General features: G+C 47.1%; 1 protein-coding gene across 1 annotated transcript in view; it reads left to right on the plus strand.

Annotated features, from left to right (window-relative positions):
- Positions 1–16,373, plus strand: part of itpr2 (inositol 1,4,5-trisphosphate receptor, type 2) — a 159,517-nt gene that overhangs the window by 54,976 nt on the left and 88,168 nt on the right. The window contains exons 14-30 of the mRNA XM_056281998.1: positions 2,466–2,607; positions 4,685–4,843; positions 5,228–5,400; positions 6,156–6,275; positions 6,513–6,695; positions 7,332–7,583; positions 7,691–7,838; positions 8,917–9,064; positions 9,232–9,419; positions 10,023–10,152; positions 10,307–10,364; positions 10,582–10,747; positions 12,010–12,174; positions 12,827–12,913; positions 13,003–13,128; positions 13,267–13,389; positions 13,702–13,902. Coding sequence (XP_056137973.1) covers positions 2,466–2,607; positions 4,685–4,843; positions 5,228–5,400; positions 6,156–6,275; positions 6,513–6,695; positions 7,332–7,583; positions 7,691–7,838; positions 8,917–9,064; positions 9,232–9,419; positions 10,023–10,152; positions 10,307–10,364; positions 10,582–10,747; positions 12,010–12,174; positions 12,827–12,913; positions 13,003–13,128; positions 13,267–13,389; positions 13,702–13,902 — 2,569 coding nt within the window. The remainder of the gene's footprint in view (positions 1–2,465; positions 2,608–4,684; positions 4,844–5,227; positions 5,401–6,155; positions 6,276–6,512; positions 6,696–7,331; positions 7,584–7,690; positions 7,839–8,916; positions 9,065–9,231; positions 9,420–10,022; positions 10,153–10,306; positions 10,365–10,581; positions 10,748–12,009; positions 12,175–12,826; positions 12,914–13,002; positions 13,129–13,266; positions 13,390–13,701; positions 13,903–16,373) is intronic.

Here is a 16,373-nt window from a genome sequence, read left to right on the forward strand (position 1 = left end):
TCTGATCCTCGGCGAATGTGACTAGGCATTCAGTCTATCACACACTACAAAAGCTCCAATAGTGGTCTCACTGTCCATGATGCCTCCCTACCAGACGAGCTAAATCATTTCTATGCCCGCTTCGACAAGGACAATACTGACCCGGACACAAAAATCCCCAGCCACCCAGAAAACCAGGTGCTCACTCTATCAGTCACAGAGGTCAGAGAATCACTGCGCAGAGTGAACACACAGAAGGCTGCCGGACTAGATGGCATACCGGGTTGGGTCTACCGGGAATGTGCCGACCAGCTGGCTGAGGTCTTCACACCTGTATTTAACCTCTCACTGTCCCAATCTAAAGTCCCAGCATGCTTTAAGACCACCTCCATCATTCCTGTCTCCAAGAAACCAACATCCACATGTCTGAATGACTACCGACCCATAGCACTCATCCCCATTGCCATGAAGTGCTTTGAGAGACTGGTTCTGGCTCACATCAAAAACATTATCCCCCCCCACATTCGACCCACATCAGTTTGCCTACCGTCCCAAAAGGTCTACTGAGGATGCCATTACCACTGCCCTGCACGTTGCTCTGACCCACCTTGAACTTAACAACACATACATCCGGATGCTGTTTATAGATTACAGCTCTGCCTTCAACACTATCATCCCCGCCAAACTAACCACCAAACTCCTCTCCCTTGGCCTCAACCCCTCCCTCTGTAACTGGATCCTGGACTTCCTGACCAACAGACCTCAGACTGTTAGGTTAGGTGACCACACCTCCTCCACCCTGACCTTCAGCACAGGTGCCCCTCAAGGCTGTGTTCTGAGCCCCCTCCTTTTCTCCCTCTTTACCCACGACTGCCTTCCAACTCATCTTTCAAATGTTATAGTTAAGTTTGCAGATGACACCACAGTCATTGGCCGTATCACCAACAATGACGAGATGGCCTACAGTGTACTACCAACAATCTTGTCTTTAATGTGCAGAAGACAAAGGAGCTGATTGTGGACTTCAGGAGGTCTAGAAGCTGCAGCCACTCCCCCATACACATCAATGGGGTGGAAGTGGAGCGTGTTTCCAGCTTTAAATTCCTTGGAGTCCACATCCGCGAGGACCTCTCCTGGACATTAAACACCTAGGCCCTTGTGAAAAAGGCCCAACAACACCTGCATTTCCTGAGGAGGCTGAGGAGCGCCCGTCTACCTCCCAAAATTCTCACCAACTTCTACCACTGCACCATAGAGAGCATCCTGACCATCTGCATCTCAGTGTGGTACGGCAACTGCACCTCAGTAGACCAGAAAGCTCTGCAGCGGATCATCAAGGCGGCCCAGCATATCACCGGTACCCAGCTCCCAGCCATAAAAGACATCTATCACAAACGCTGCCTTCGAAGGGGTCTGAGCATCAGCAGAGATCCCACCCACCCCAACCATGGACTGTTCTCCCCCCTGCGCTCTGGGAGGCGCTACAGGAGCCTCAGAGCCTGCACTACCAGGCTCAAAAACAGCTTCTTTCCACAAGCTGTTGCCCACCTGAACATGGCCACCTACTGAATGTCTAGATATTTTTAAATATTTTGCACTCCAGCTCTCTTTTAACTTATTTTTAGCTTTTGGTCTTCATGTGTTTATATCTTATATTGTGTTTGTCTGTGTTTGTCTGTGTCTGTTTTGCACTGTTTGGTGAAGCCACAGCCCTCATTTCATTTTTAACATGTGCCTGCACATTGTTTTTAATGACAATAAAATTGAATTGAATTGAATTGAATTCCTGGTCTTCTGTCTCTGGAAGAGCTGGCGCACGTCCTCAACACAGATCCTGAGTGCGGGTGAGGGTTCAGTAGGGAGGGAGGGGGGAGTGGCTGGCAGGGAGTGCAGCTGGTTATGTGGCTGGAGAGGTTGGGGTGTGTGAAAGTTTGCTTTTCAAACCTACAGTAAAACCCATTTAGGTCGTCAGCCAGTTGATGATTCCCTGCAGTGTGTGTGTGTGAGGGGGGGGGGGATGGTCTCCTGTAGTTGGTAATGTCTTTCAAACCTCTCCAGGCTGATGCTGGGTCATTGGCAGAAAATCTGTTTTTCAGCTGTTCAGAATAACACTTTTTTTCCACGCTGATCTCTTTTGTCAGTGTATTTCTGGCTTTGTTATAATGGATCTTATCTCCACTCCTGTAGGCTTCCTCTTTGGCCTGAGGAAGCTGCCTGAGTTTAGCTGTGAACCAGGGCTTATTGTTGTTAAAGGTAAAGAAGGTTTTGGTGGGCACACACGTCCTCACAAAAGCTGATGTAAGTTGTCACAGTGTCAGTAAGTTCATCCAGGTCTGTAGATGCAGCCTCAAAAACACTCCAGTCAGTGCAGCCGATGCAGGCCTGGAGCTCCAGTTTTTAACTTATTGGTCCATTTCCTCACAGTTTCAACCACAGGCTTTGCAGATTTGATTGTTTTGTGTTATTTATGCTCTTATTCATTACAGGTTTGTGACTAAGCTCCTGGAGGACCTGGTCTTCTTTGTTTGTGAGGTACCAAATAATGGCCAGGAAGTTCTGTCTGTGGTTATCTTGAGACCCAACCGAGAAAGGCAGAAACTTATGCGAGAACAGAACATCCTTGACCAGGTCAGAGCATAAACACCCCCCAAGCATGCACGCATATACACTTATTCAGTCAGTCAGTTCTGTCTCTGTGTTATCCTGAGATACAATACAGATCATATACAAACCCCAATTCCAATGAAGTTGGGTCGTTGTGTAAAACGTGAATAAAAACAGAATACAATGATTTGCAAATCCTTCTCCACCTATATTCAATTGAATACACTGCAAAGACAAGATATTTAATGTTCAAACTGATAAACTTTATTGTTTTTTACAAATATTCACTCATTTTGAATTTGATGCCTGCAACGCGTTCCAAAGAAGCTGGGACAGGGGCAACAAAAGACTGGGAAAGTTGAGGAATGCTCAATTACACCTGTCTGGAACATTCCACAGGTGAACAGGTTGACTGGAAACAGGGGAGTGTCCTGATTGGGTATAAAAGGAGCATCCCCGAAAGGCTCAGTCGTTCACAAGCAAGGATGGGGCGAGGTTCACCACTTTGTGAACAACTGCGTGAGCAAATAGTCCAACAGTTTAAGAACAACGTTTCTCAACGTACAACTGCAAGGAATTTAGGGATTTCATCATCTGCAGTCCATAATATCATCACAAGATTCAGAGAATCCAGAGAAATCTCTGCATGTAAGTGGCAAGGCCCAAAACCAACACTGAATGCCCGTGACCTTCGACCCCTCAGGCGGCACTGCATTAAAAACCGACATCATTGCGTAAAGGATATTACCACGTGGACTCAGGAACACTTGGGAAAACCATCGTCAGTTAACACAGTTGGTCGCTACATCTACAAGTGCAAGTTAAAACTCTACCATGCAAAGCCAAAGCCAGATATCAACACCACCCAGAAACACCACCGGCTTCTCTGGGCTCGAGCTCATCTGAGATGGACCAACACAAAGTGGACAAGTGTGCTGTGGTCTGACGAGTCCACATTTCACATTGTTTTTGGAAATCATGGACGTCGTGTCCTCCAGGCTAAAGAGGAAAAGGACCATCCAGATTGTTCTCAGCGCAAAGTTCAAAAGCCAGCATCTGTGATGGTATGGGGGGTGTTAGTGCCCATGGCATCATGGGTAAATTGCATATCTGTGAAGGCACCATTAATGCTGAAAGGGACATACAGGTTTTGGAGCAACATATGCTGCCATCCAAGCGACGTCTTTTTCTGGGACGTCCCTGCTTATTTCAGCAAGACAATGCCAAGCCACATTCTGCACGTGTTACAACAGCAGGGCGTCATAGTAAAAGAGTGCGGGTACCAGACTGGCCTGCCTGCAGTCCAGACCTGTCTCCCATTGAACATGTGTGGCGCATTATGAAACGCACAATACGACAACGGAGATCCCGGACTGTTGAGCAACTGAAGTCGTACATCAAGCAAGAATGGGAAAGAATTCCACCTGCAAAGCTTCAACAAGTAGTGTCCTCAGTTCCCAAACGCTTATTGAGTGTTGTTAAAAGGAAAGGTGATGTAACACAGTGGTGAACATGCCCCTGCCCCAGCTGCTTTGGAACGTGTTGCAGGCATCAAATGAACAATGAGGGAATATTTGCAAAAAAACAATAAAGTTTATCAGTTTGAACATTAAATATCTTGTCTTTGTAGTGTATTCAGTTGAGTATAGGTTGAAAAGGATTTGCAGATCATTGTATTCTGTTTTTATTCACGTTTTACACAACGTCCCAACTTCATTGGAATTTGGGTTTGTACATACACTGCCCGCACCTGAGAGCTGTTAATGCCGAGAACAAACCTAATGGCATTCCAATGGGATATCATTGCTTAGCGTTGCATTAGTCATCTCAGCAGTGAAGTAGTTCCATAGATGTTTAAAAGAAACAGTCAAAACAAACTAAATAGTAGCCTTTAGACCTGTGGCTGCTCCAGCATTTACAAGCCATTGCATGCATGTGTTTACATGCACAAATGGAAACATTTGCCTTTGCCCCAGTGTGAGTGTGTGTGTGTGTGTGTGTGTGTGTGTGTGTGTGTGTGTGTGTGTGTGTGTGTGTGTGTGTGTGTGTGTGTGTGTGTTTATTGTGGTTCATCTCCATATGTGGGTATATGCGCCCCTAGATCTTTGGGATCCTGAAGGCCCCGTTCACAGACCAGGGGGATGGTCCTATGCTGAAGCTGGAGGACCTGGGTGACCAGCGCTATGCTCACTTCAAGTACATGCTGAAACTCTGTTACAGGGTGCTTCGCCACTCTCAACAGGACTACCGTAAAAACCAGGCATGTTGCAGGTTTTCCCTCCTTAAACCTTTCAAAATGGCCTGATGTGGTCATTAGTTTCATGAGTACGGAGACTGTGGAAAAGTTAGTGAAGTGACTTGCAAGTGCCAGTTTACTACTTTAGATTGCAGACTGGCACAGCTACCATCAGTCACACTGTACTCGAGCAAGGAACTGAACTGCAAATTGCTCTGGTGAAGCTGCTGAACGGTTTCACAATAAGAGTGTGTGTGTACGCAAACTGAGCAACTCCCATGTGTGAATGTTGGCACACAGGTTTAGTGTTGCTGTTTCACCACAGCCGTCTCTTTGTACATTCTCACCACATTCTGTTGTCGTGACATAAGGATTGTTTTCTAACAATGGCTTTCCTGTGCCTCTCAGGAATACATAGCCAAAAAGTTCTCCATCATGCAGTCTCAGATTGGCTATGAGATCCTGGCTGAGGACACCATCACAGCCCTGCTGCACAACAACCGCAAGCTGCTGGAGAAACACATCACAGCCAGAGAGATCGAGACCTTTGTCAACCTGCTGCGGCGTAACAGAGAGCCCAGGTTACAGTCATCAACCTCTTTCAATGTGTGATCGTCCAAATGGAACTGTTTTGCATGAAATACGGTGGTTTTCATTTTACACATGGAAAACCGCATCCATACATGAGGAGTGTCTGGTAAGGTGGACAGTGCAAGGCGTAGAAAATATACAGCAGGGGGAAAATAATAGAAAAAATGGGCGTCTGGGTAGTGTGGTGGTCTATTCCGTTGCCTACTAACACGGGGCTCTCCAGTTCGAATCCCCGTGTTACCTCCGGCTTGGTCAGGCGTCCCTACAGACACAATTGGCCGTGTCTGTGGGTGGGAAGCCGGATGTGGGTATGTGTCCTGGTCGCTGCACTAGCGCCTCTTCTGGTCAGTCGGGGCACCTGTTTGGGGGGGAGGGGGAACTGGGAGGAATAGTGTGATCCTCTCACGCGCTACGTCCCCCTGGTGAAACCCCTTACTGTCTGATCCTCCCACACGCTATATTCCCCTGGTGAAACTCCTCACCGTCAGGTGAAAAGAAGCGGCTGGTGACCCCACATGTATGGGAGGAGGCATGTGGTAGTCTGCAGCCCTCCCCGGATCAGCAGAGGGGGTGGAGCAGTGACCGGGACGGCTCGGAAGAGTGGGGTAATTGGATGGGTACAGCTGGGGGGAAAAAGGGGGTGGGGGATCACATTCATTTTCACGATCCTATTCGGACACGGCATGAAATATGTATAGTAAATTTATTTAACATGATGAATGAAATGTTTGCACTCCACTTCCAGATTCCTGGACTACCTTTCTGATCTGTGTGTGTCCAACAAGACTGCCATCCCAGTCACCCAGGAGCTCATCTGTAAATACATGCTCAACGTGACCAATGCAGACATTCTCATCCAGACCAAGTGAGTCACAGGGCTTTATTTCAACATTTTAAACACGATCTCACAGAATTTCTAGCTGTGGAGATCTAAGGAAGAGGATCTTACCCGTCTTAATCACTGGTTCTCAAACATGTCAAAGCTTGAATACTATGCTGAATGGTTTTTTTGCAGGAAGGGAGATATCAACAGCCAAGCAGAATGTGCGAGAATTTCGAAATATGTGCGCCATTTCCTGCTCACCTGTTTCTCCTCTCTTAGGCTCATCCCTAACACAGAGACCACCCTGGAGTCGTCTCTGCTCCAGGAGGAGGTGGAAGAGGAGGAGGTTTGGCTCTACTGGATTGACAGCCACAAGGAGCCTCATGGCAAATCCATTCGCCACCTGGCCCAAGATGCCAAGGGAAACCACAAGATGGATGTAGACATCATCACTTACTATAGGTGTGTGTGTGTGTGTGTGTGTGTGTGTGGTGGGGGAGAAGATAAATTAATGGTTTTCTGTCATTGCCATGACATTGTTTTCCACTGAAAAGCCTTTCCCATGTACTTCCAGCCTCCTCTTCCCGTTTACCTTCACTCGTAATTCTAGAAAAAAATAAATTTGTAATGGTCCGCGGTGGTGTAGCGGTCTAATCATCGGCTTTGTGTCGATGCAGTTGCCCACCGGGGTTCGCGCCCCGGTCTCCTCAGATCCGACTATGGCCGGACTTGGTGAAGCAGCAATAATTGGCAACGCTGTCTTTGGGAGCAGGGCGGAGTCGGCTTGTGTTCATCAAATGAATGCGTCTGTGTGTGTGTGGGGGAAAAAGCAGTGGTTCGGCCTGGATTCACCTCGTCACGGAAGTGGCGAGGCGTCTCCTTCCAGACTGCCGGCCGGAGAGATGCAGTTGGCTAATGCATACTGTACGAGGGTGGGTTTTTGAACTAAAATAGGGATCGATTGGCCACTAAACTGGGAGAAATCAGAAATAAATTTATTGAAATAAATAAATAAATTTGTATAGCAAAGCTCCAGTCACACATTTCCTCACTCTGTCTCGCTCTTCGCTCTCCCTGTGCCCTGTTCCTTCACCACAGATACCAGTTAAACCTGTTTGCTAAGATGTGCCTGGACCGTCAGTATCTGGCCATCAACCAGATCTCCAGCCAGCTGCCCGTGGACCTGATCTTACGCTGTATGTTTGATGACTGCCTACCGTACAACCTTAGAGCCTCCTTCTGCCGCCTCATGCTTCACATGCACGTGGACCGCGACCCCCAGGAGGCAGTGGTGCCTGTGCGCTACGCTCGCCTCTGGACCGAGATCCCCTCCAAGATCACCATCCACGAGTAAGCGTCTCCGTTGATGGTTATGTACATTATGGGGCACATTGGGCGTGCATATTATGGCTACTAGTTAAGCTGCTCCCAAAGATGATGATTGTGTGTCGCCACAGATACGAATATGAATCCACCGACACCTCAAGAGAAGAGATGAAGAGGACGTTTGCCCACACCATGGAATTTGTTGAAGAATATCTCAAAGATGTTGTCAGCCAGTCTTTTCCATTTGGGGACAAAGAAAAGAATGAACTAACTTTAGAGGTGAAGTACTGCCTGATTCTGATAAGGTGCACTCATCTTCAGAGATTCTGGAGCAAGAGTATTTATTTTCAAATATTATTTTCTTGTGGGCACTTGGGTAGTACAACCCACCAATATGCTCGCATCCCAACAATCCTTGTGGTGCCCTTGGTTTTGCTGGACATTGCAGGGGAGCGCAATGGGCAGTTTTCCTGGGTGGGAAGCTGGTAGGGTTAATTTGTGCCCCATTCTTGCAGTTAGTCACACCTACATGTGTTAGGGTGCTTGTACACCTGGGGTGGATTTGGGTAGAAATGGCGTGAGCCTCCCAGCGGTCCCTAGAGAACCTCACTGCTGACATTTGAAAAGAAGTGTATTGGGGGTGTCCGGGTAGTGTAGCGGTCTTCCATTGCCTACCAACACGAGGATCGCTGGTTTAAATCCCCGTGTTACCTCCGGCTTGGTCAGGCATGCCTACAGACACAATTGGCCGTGTCTGCAGGTGGGAAGCTGGATGTGTGTATGTGTCCTGGTCGCTTCACTAGCGCCTCCTCTGATCAGTCGGGGTGCCTGTTTGGGGGGGAGGGGTAACTGGGGGGAATAGCGTGATCCTCCCACGCGTTACGTCCCCCTGGTGAAACTCCTCACTGTCAGGTGAAAAGAAGCGGCTGGTGACTCCACATGTATGGGAGGAGGCATGTGGTAGTCTGCAGCCCTCCCCGGATCAGCAGAGGGGGTGGAGCAGAGACCGGGACGACTCGGAAGAGTGGGGTAATTGGCCGGATACATTGGGGGAAAAGGGGGAGAAAATCCAAAAAAAATTATTGTAGGCCACACGTGGCAGTCTGTTCCACCGTAGGGGTTGTTCAGGGGTTAAGTCTATGTAGAACAAGGGAACTGGACATGTAAAATTTAAATGGAAGGGGGGAAAATACCTCCCTCCCAAGAAATAAAAAGCAAAAAAAAAAACTGTTATTTTCTTGTGTAGTGTACTTCTTCCTGAGCAGTAAGTCCTTTGATGTAATGTTGCTGTGGTCTTTTCTGTCAGCTTGGAAAATTGCTTTGTATTTGAAGTCAATAGTTTACTTTCCTTTTCCAGGTGGTAAATCTGGCTCGGAACCTGGTCTACTTTGGTTTCTACAGCTTCAGTGAGCTGCTGCGTCTCACACGCACTCTGCTGGCCATCCTAGATATTGTCCAACACCCCCTCACTTACTTGAACAAGCTCAGCAAGAGCCCAGAGGCTGGTTAGTGTGCAAAGAAAATCTTTCGTACATCTGAATTATGAGTTTGAGCACACTTTCAGAGGGCTGACGTCAGATGAACTCAGACGGACTAAGTGCAGATTCTCTGATGTTGACTGGCTTCATGGCGTGCATGGTTGAAAATGAGTGACGTTGAATCTGTGACTTAGGTAACAATGTCCTGCGTACAATCCATGGTGTTGGGGAGATGATGACTCAGATGGTGATGAGCAGAGGTCTCCCACACAACCTCCCAGACACCCCTCCATCCTTACGCTATGGGAAAGGCCACTTCCTGTCTGACAGTGAGGATGTCATGGTGATGGACACCAAGCTGAAGATCATAGAGATCCTACAAGTGAGTGTCACCTTGTGGCCTGAATGTGCTTTGCTGGTTCATGGTGTTTTGTTTTGGACTCCCAGGGATATTTGATGTAAACATGTTTGTCTATGGCAGCGTCGTCGCCTCACAGCAAGAAGGTCCTGGGTTCGAGCCCCGGGGTAGTCCAACCTTGAGGGTCGTCTCGGGTCGTCCTCTGTGTGGAGTTTGCATGTTCTCCCTGTGTCTGCTTGGGTTTCCTCCGGGGGCTCTGGTTTCCTCCCACAGTCCAAAGACATGTAGGTCAGGTGAATCGGCCATACTAAATTGTCCCTAGGTGTGTGTGTGTGTGTGTGTGTGTGTGTGTGTGTGTGTGTGTGTGTGTGTGTGTGTGTGTGTGTGTGTGTGTGTGTGTGTGTCAGCCCTGTGATGGCCTGGCAGCCTGTTCAGGGCGTCTCCCGGCCTGGCGGCCTGTCCAGGGTGTCTCCCTGCGTGCTGCCCAGTGACGGCTGGGACAGGCTGCAGCATCCCCGCGACCCTGAGAGCAGAATAAGTGGTTTGGATGATTGATGGATGGATGTTTGTCTATGTTTGAGCTTTCAGAGTTCTTTTTTGACATCTCTTCTTTTGTTTTCTGATCAGTTTATCCTAAGTGTCAGGCTGGATTACAGGATCACCTACTTGCTGTCCATCTACAAGAAAGAGTTTGGAGACAAGAACCTACCTGATGGCTCCACCTCTGTCTCTGATTTCCCTTCAATGTCCAGTAAGAGCTGAATGTTTTTTGTGACAGTCGGTCCATAAGGTTGTAGCTGCTGTAGGTGGAGTGCTTTAATGACACTGTTTAGTAAGGTGTTTGTTTCGATGCAGTGGTCAGCCATACTTCACTGAATTGTTGAGGTCCTGTCCCCTTTTTTGTCTCTTAGCCTCTGAGCCGGACATAGATGAGATTGCAGCCAAAGCAGAGTCCATGTTCTCAGGAAGGTGCGTGATATTTTGGAATGTAATGCACTTCCTTTGCCCCCTTTGCACTTCTCTGCAGTCTCAAACACAGAGACTGAGCAAATGCTTAAATAGAGGCTTAGTGGGCTTGAACCATCAGATTCTGCATACTGTGTGTCCGTGTGTGTGTGTGTGTGTGTGTGTGTGTGTTTCTGCGTTTTCGAGTGTTTTCTAAATGCATGCATCTAAATTGTTTCAGCTCAGGGCGGAGTGCGGTGGAGCTAGATGATGAAGGCGGCAAGACTTTTTTGAGAGTTTTGATTCACCTCATCATGCAGGACTACCCACCGCTGGTGTCCGGCTCACTCCAGCTCATCTTCAAACACTTTAGTCAGAGAGCTGAGGTCCTTCAGGCATTCAAACAGGTAATGGCACAGTTATGCACAGTAGCCTGGAATAACTGGTGAGTTGACAGAATATAGCTTTAGTTACTTCCGGGGTCAGTGCAGGTTTGGATTGGGAAAGATGCCACAGAAGTGAGTAAACGGGCATTATGAACGGTGTCATGTTGAGTTTTCTCAGCTGAAATGTAATAATAATGATAATAACAACAATACATTTTATTTGTAGAGCGTTTTTCAAGGTACACAAAGACGTTTTACAAAAGTTAAAATAAAATAAAAAGCAACACACCAAAAACATATCACAGGAGAGTCCAGGTTCGGTGTCTTGGTGCGTGCTTGGTGATCCAGGTAAGAAGATCAAAGAGGGTGGAGTCGGTTCATCTGGACACAACGTTTCCAGATGAACCGACTCCACCCTCTTTGATTCAACAGCTACTTTGTCCTTCCATTATGTACCCGCGAATATAGAACAAATGAAATGCCGTTTCTCCCAGGCCACAGCAGTGCAACAGAAAAGATAAAAACCTATATGTAAAATGTATATCTAAATATATATCTAAAACAATACCACTAACATAAACATAACATATAAAAACTAAACTAAACATATGAACTGAACATATAAAAACAGAGAGAACAAAACAAAAAGCACAAACTGTTAACAAAGTGCCATTTCAGTTCAGTGTTGACAGCTGGTGTCTGTCAACGAGTGATCAGCACTGAGGGGAGGGGAGGTTAGAGGGTAGGTGGGTGGGGGGGCATGGCCGTGGGGGGAACACAGTTTGATAATGAGCCTGACTGCTTGGGGGTAGAAGCTATTTAGCATTCTGCTGGACTTAGCACAGATGCTGCTGTAGCTCTTCCCAGACGGCCGGAGGGAGACAGGTTGTGAGAAGGGTGGTGGTGGGGGTCCTTAATGATGCTGGAGGCTCTGCGAACATGGCGTTGATGGTAAATCTCCAACAGGAAGGGGAGAGGGGCACAAATTATCTTGCTATATAGCTGTCTTCACTATCCTGTTCAGCTGGTGTTGTTCGGTCGCTTCGCAGTTACCAAGCCAGGAGGTTAGAATGGTTAGAATACTTTCAATGGTGCCCCTGTAGAATGAACATCAATTCTGAAAAGGCAAGTTGTGAGTACTAGAGCCCCAGTGTGGCAAAACCTGTTGGCTGAGTTTTGCTTTCACACACCACACCAGTAACTCGATGGACTACCAGCAAGCGTGTGTGTGTGTGTGTGTGTGTGTGTGTGTGTGTGTGTGTGTGTGTGTTTTGGTCTGCCAGGTCCAGCTACTAGTGTCAGAGCAGGATGTGGAAAATTACAAGCAGATTAAGGCTGACCTGGACCAGCTGCGTCTGACTGTAGAGAAGTCGGAGCTCTGGGTGGAGAAGAGCGGATACATCAGTGAAGATCTCGGGGACAGACAGGCCAAGGAACGCAACAGTGAGGTACTGTACTGTCTGTTAAGGGTTCCCGCTATTTTTTTTCTTATGAAAATATATTTACCATCCAGCCACCACAATTAAAAATAGCTAGTGGTGTACTAATACGCTAGCATCCCAAAGCTGAGGTTCATGGTTAGAACTCCAGTGTTGTCTCCAACTTGGCTTAAGGTCGCCGGCAGTGCTTTTGGGTGGGGAGGCAAAAGGGTTAATATGTCTCATCATTGCAAATAGTGACCCCTAGAGGTGTTGGGGCAACTGTACACTTGTGGTTGGATGTGGTGGAAATGGTGGAAGCCACCACACATGTTACGTTCTCCTTGAGAAACCTGCAGCTGATTGGTGAACAGAAGCAGTGATATGGTCTATAACCTTGGTGATCAACATGGTGGCAGTTTAATGGTGAGATCTTGGAAGCATAGGGAATTAGACTTGCCAAACCGTGATGAAAAGGGCAAAGATCATCCCCCCACCCCATTAAAAGAAAATAACTGGCAGAAATGTGAACATCTCAAACTCACTGTGAGTCATCGAGCGTCGGCGACATTGAAAATCTTACAGCAGTTAGATTTACCAGGAAATGTAACGGTGGCTTCTGAATTGGTCATTAAATGTAGTTTCAGCTGACTGCTCTTTTTTTCCTTCATATCTTTGGCAGGAGGTGGTCCTGAGCCCAGTGCAGGATGGGGATATCAAACCTCAGATTGATAGCAATAAAGCAAACAACTATAACATTGTCAAAGAGGTGAGCTTCATTCCCCCCTTGCTTACCTGTGTTATGTGTCTGTTTAGTACATCATGTGTCTGTAATGGTTGTGTGTATTGAATCATTAGATCCTACTTCGGCTCAGCAAGCTTTGTCACCCCATTAAAAAGAGCCGCATACAGCAGCAGAGGCTGCTGAAAAACATGGGTGCTCACACTGTGGTCCTGGACTTGCTTCAGATCCCCTATGAGAAGGTGAGCTGCCCAGACCTCAGACAAATAAATGTTCTTATTTTGATGTTGCCAGGTCTCAGTGAAATGTGAGGATGTGTTTTGCCTCTGTCTCTCTACTAACTTGATTTCCTTCATTTGCCTGGTTCTGTCCATCTGCAGAGTGATGAGAAGATGAATGAGATCATGACGCTGGCTCATACGTTTCTGCAGAACTTCTGCAGAGGGAATGCTCAGAACCAAGTTCTTCTACATAAACACCTGAACCTGTTCCTCACCCCAGGGGTACAGTCATTTGTTAAAGTTACCAGTCATGAGCTACTTTACAATGCCTTTTCCATTGATTTCCTGACATTTAACAGATACTTTTACCTAGAACAACCTATATGACGGCCAGTGATGAGTGTAGGGCTCAAGGCAGCGGTGCCCAGACAGTAGAAAAGTCTTTTTTTAAAAGCACATATTTCCCTATAATATTCATCTTTGGTTTTGGGTGCATGCTCATTTTCATTTTCTTTGGTCTAAATAAGAGAATATGAATGTGTGAACCAGTACTGTGTTTATGGGATGTCTAAATATGTGTGCTCTTCTTCCCAGCTGCTGGAAGCCGAGACAATGCGTCACATCTTCATGAACAACTATCATCTGTGTAATGAGATCAGTGACCGTGTGGTCCACCATTTTGTCCACTGCATCGAGACACATGGAAGACATGTTCAGTACCTTAAATTTCTGCAAACCATTGTGAAAGCTGATGGGAAATATGTGAAGAAGTGTCAGGACAAAGTGATGACAGAGGTGAGAATAGCACAATGGGACTCTTTCAAGACATACCATTATTCTACCGTGTGGTTAAAATAATGGAATACGATGGAAACAAATGAAAACAGAAAGTACAAATGGCTTTTAATGTAACATGTCTGAGCAAAGATGTGATGTGTTACTCTGTTGGTGGGAGCTTTCTTCTAGGAAGGCAAAGACCCTTTCCACAAGGAACAAGTGCTCTCCTAATTAATGCTGTATATGGTGTCAGCGTGGTCTATGTCTGACAGATGACAGATTCTCCATCATAAATTTTATCCATTTTAAGCTATAATTTTTAACACACTTTTTAGATCCTTGTCGTTTTTACCCACGTGTTTTAACCGGTTAAAAGTTTTTAGTCACTGGACGTTTGGATTGTTTACCTGAGCCTGGTACTTGCTACCTTTTCAACTACAATAACCCAAGGATAAAACTTCTAAAGCCGCATACATAGGTCAGTACAACAAATCATGGCCGTGTGTGAGGACTGTGAACTTGTATACTCACAACTGAAGGACAATATCCACTGCCTGCAGAATGAAATCCGTGAAAAGGGCAGGTTGATCGAAGGGTTTCTTTCGGTCGCTTCTACCCAGGCAAAGCTTAACTCGTATATGCAGTTGTCTCAAATGTCAGAAGTCTTGTTCTCGGACTCCGCTGCCACCCTTCCGTGGCTAGCATTGATCAATACTGGTACCGGTTCTGACACTGGTGCCCGATCTATTTGTCCACCAGCTATGGAGAGCAGACAATCTTCTGAGCAGGGATCGGAGGGGATCGCTTTGCTCACCACCAATGCTTCAGAAACTGTGGACCTTAATGTAATCTCACCACTGGCGGCTATCCCAGTCCAGCAAGACGCTGCATGGGTTCGAACAGGAGCCAGACCCAAGGTCCCTGTCCTGAGTTCCATACCTAATTGGTCCTTCTGTTGGTCTCAGACATCCTGGGCTGAGGTGGTTCATGGCGGTCAGAGTGCTTCAGTGGAGGCTGGACCACATTCTCGCTTAGTTCTCTCAAACCGCTATGCGATTCTGTCTGATAAGACTCCAGTCCACCCGGCTGATACCTTTATGGTCCCGCTACCATCTATCCTGGACTCTTCTATTACTACAGCTGGAGCCACGGTCTCCTCCACCTGTCGCCAGCACTGATCGGGCGGCTGGTCGGTCCATCACGGGACAGCCAAACAACAGCCGGGGTAGGTTCCCTTCTCCCGTCGCAGGTTGGTGATGGAGGCTGTTGTGATCAGATGATCTGGAGGTCTCTCTCCTCCGGAGCCAGCAGAGGACCATTCTCCCACGACGGACCCCATCTCCACCACAACACTTGCCTGTCTAGTCAGCCCATCCACACTGGGCGATATCGCCACATTCGGTGGTCACGGAATGTGAGTGGTTTTGTCCTGTCAGAACTCAGTCTCTTTCCCTTTGTGCGTTCTTTTCCCATGCTACATTCCATAATACATTCCCCTACTATTCCACACTATACTACTCCACTATACTATCACTCCACTTCTACTACTATACTATACTACTCCACTCTACTATTCCATAATCAGAAGTGTACGCTTCATCAACACTGCCACACGCTATCTCCCTGGTACCACGGCCCCTGTCATCCTAAAGCTTCCGGATCTATTGCCTTCCTCCCGACCTCCATTAAATTAATTATTGTTCATGTGGAAACAAATGACGCTGTCCATCAACAGTTGGAGCTGACCAAAATTTATTTTAACCATCTTTTTAACTTTTAAAACAATGTGGCAAATCTGGTTTTATCTCAGGTCCCTTTCCCATTCTGGGCTGTGGTGCCAGTCGTTTCAGCAGAGTCCTTAGCCTTCACAATTGACTTCAGGCTGCCTGTAGGGCTTATGATGTTCTTTCGGCTTGTTCCCTGTTTCTCAGCGGTCGCCACAGCAGATTTTATAGTTTCTATCAGTACTCTGTGAGGCCACAGCACCAATTGCGGTCACTGTTAACCTGGGCCTCCACCAATCTGGCTCTATGCCAGATTGGTTGAGGTTTTATGTCCGATGCCCTTCCTGACACAACCCCTAACCCTATGGACGATGATATGGGTTTTATTGAAATTTTTGAATTTGTTTTGGGACTGGTTGTCTCACTTTACGGGAGAGAATTTACCCAAACAAACTAGGCTTACGAATGGTAACCACTACCATTAAGCATGTGATGCAGTCCTCTTGACATGACTGACTGTTTACATTCCTCACTCACCACCCGGAATCCCCCTCTCCCTCACTGGTGTCACCTCTGGCTATGGTTTCTGGCGCTAGTCCCCCCCCCCCTTGGCATTAACACCCTCATCAGTTCATTTCCCTATTCAAACTGTTATCACAGATGGGGCTTTCCATCCACATTGCACTTTTAAAAGGATAAACAAAAACCATCTTTTTCACATAAAATGCACCACTGTCCCGGGGTGTCCGGGTGGTGTGGTGGTCT

This window comes from Lampris incognitus, chromosome 6, assembly GCF_029633865.1.
Source record: "Lampris incognitus isolate fLamInc1 chromosome 6, fLamInc1.hap2, whole genome shotgun sequence".
In the NCBI taxonomy this organism is placed as follows: Eukaryota; Metazoa; Chordata; class Actinopteri; order Lampriformes; family Lampridae; genus Lampris; species Lampris incognitus.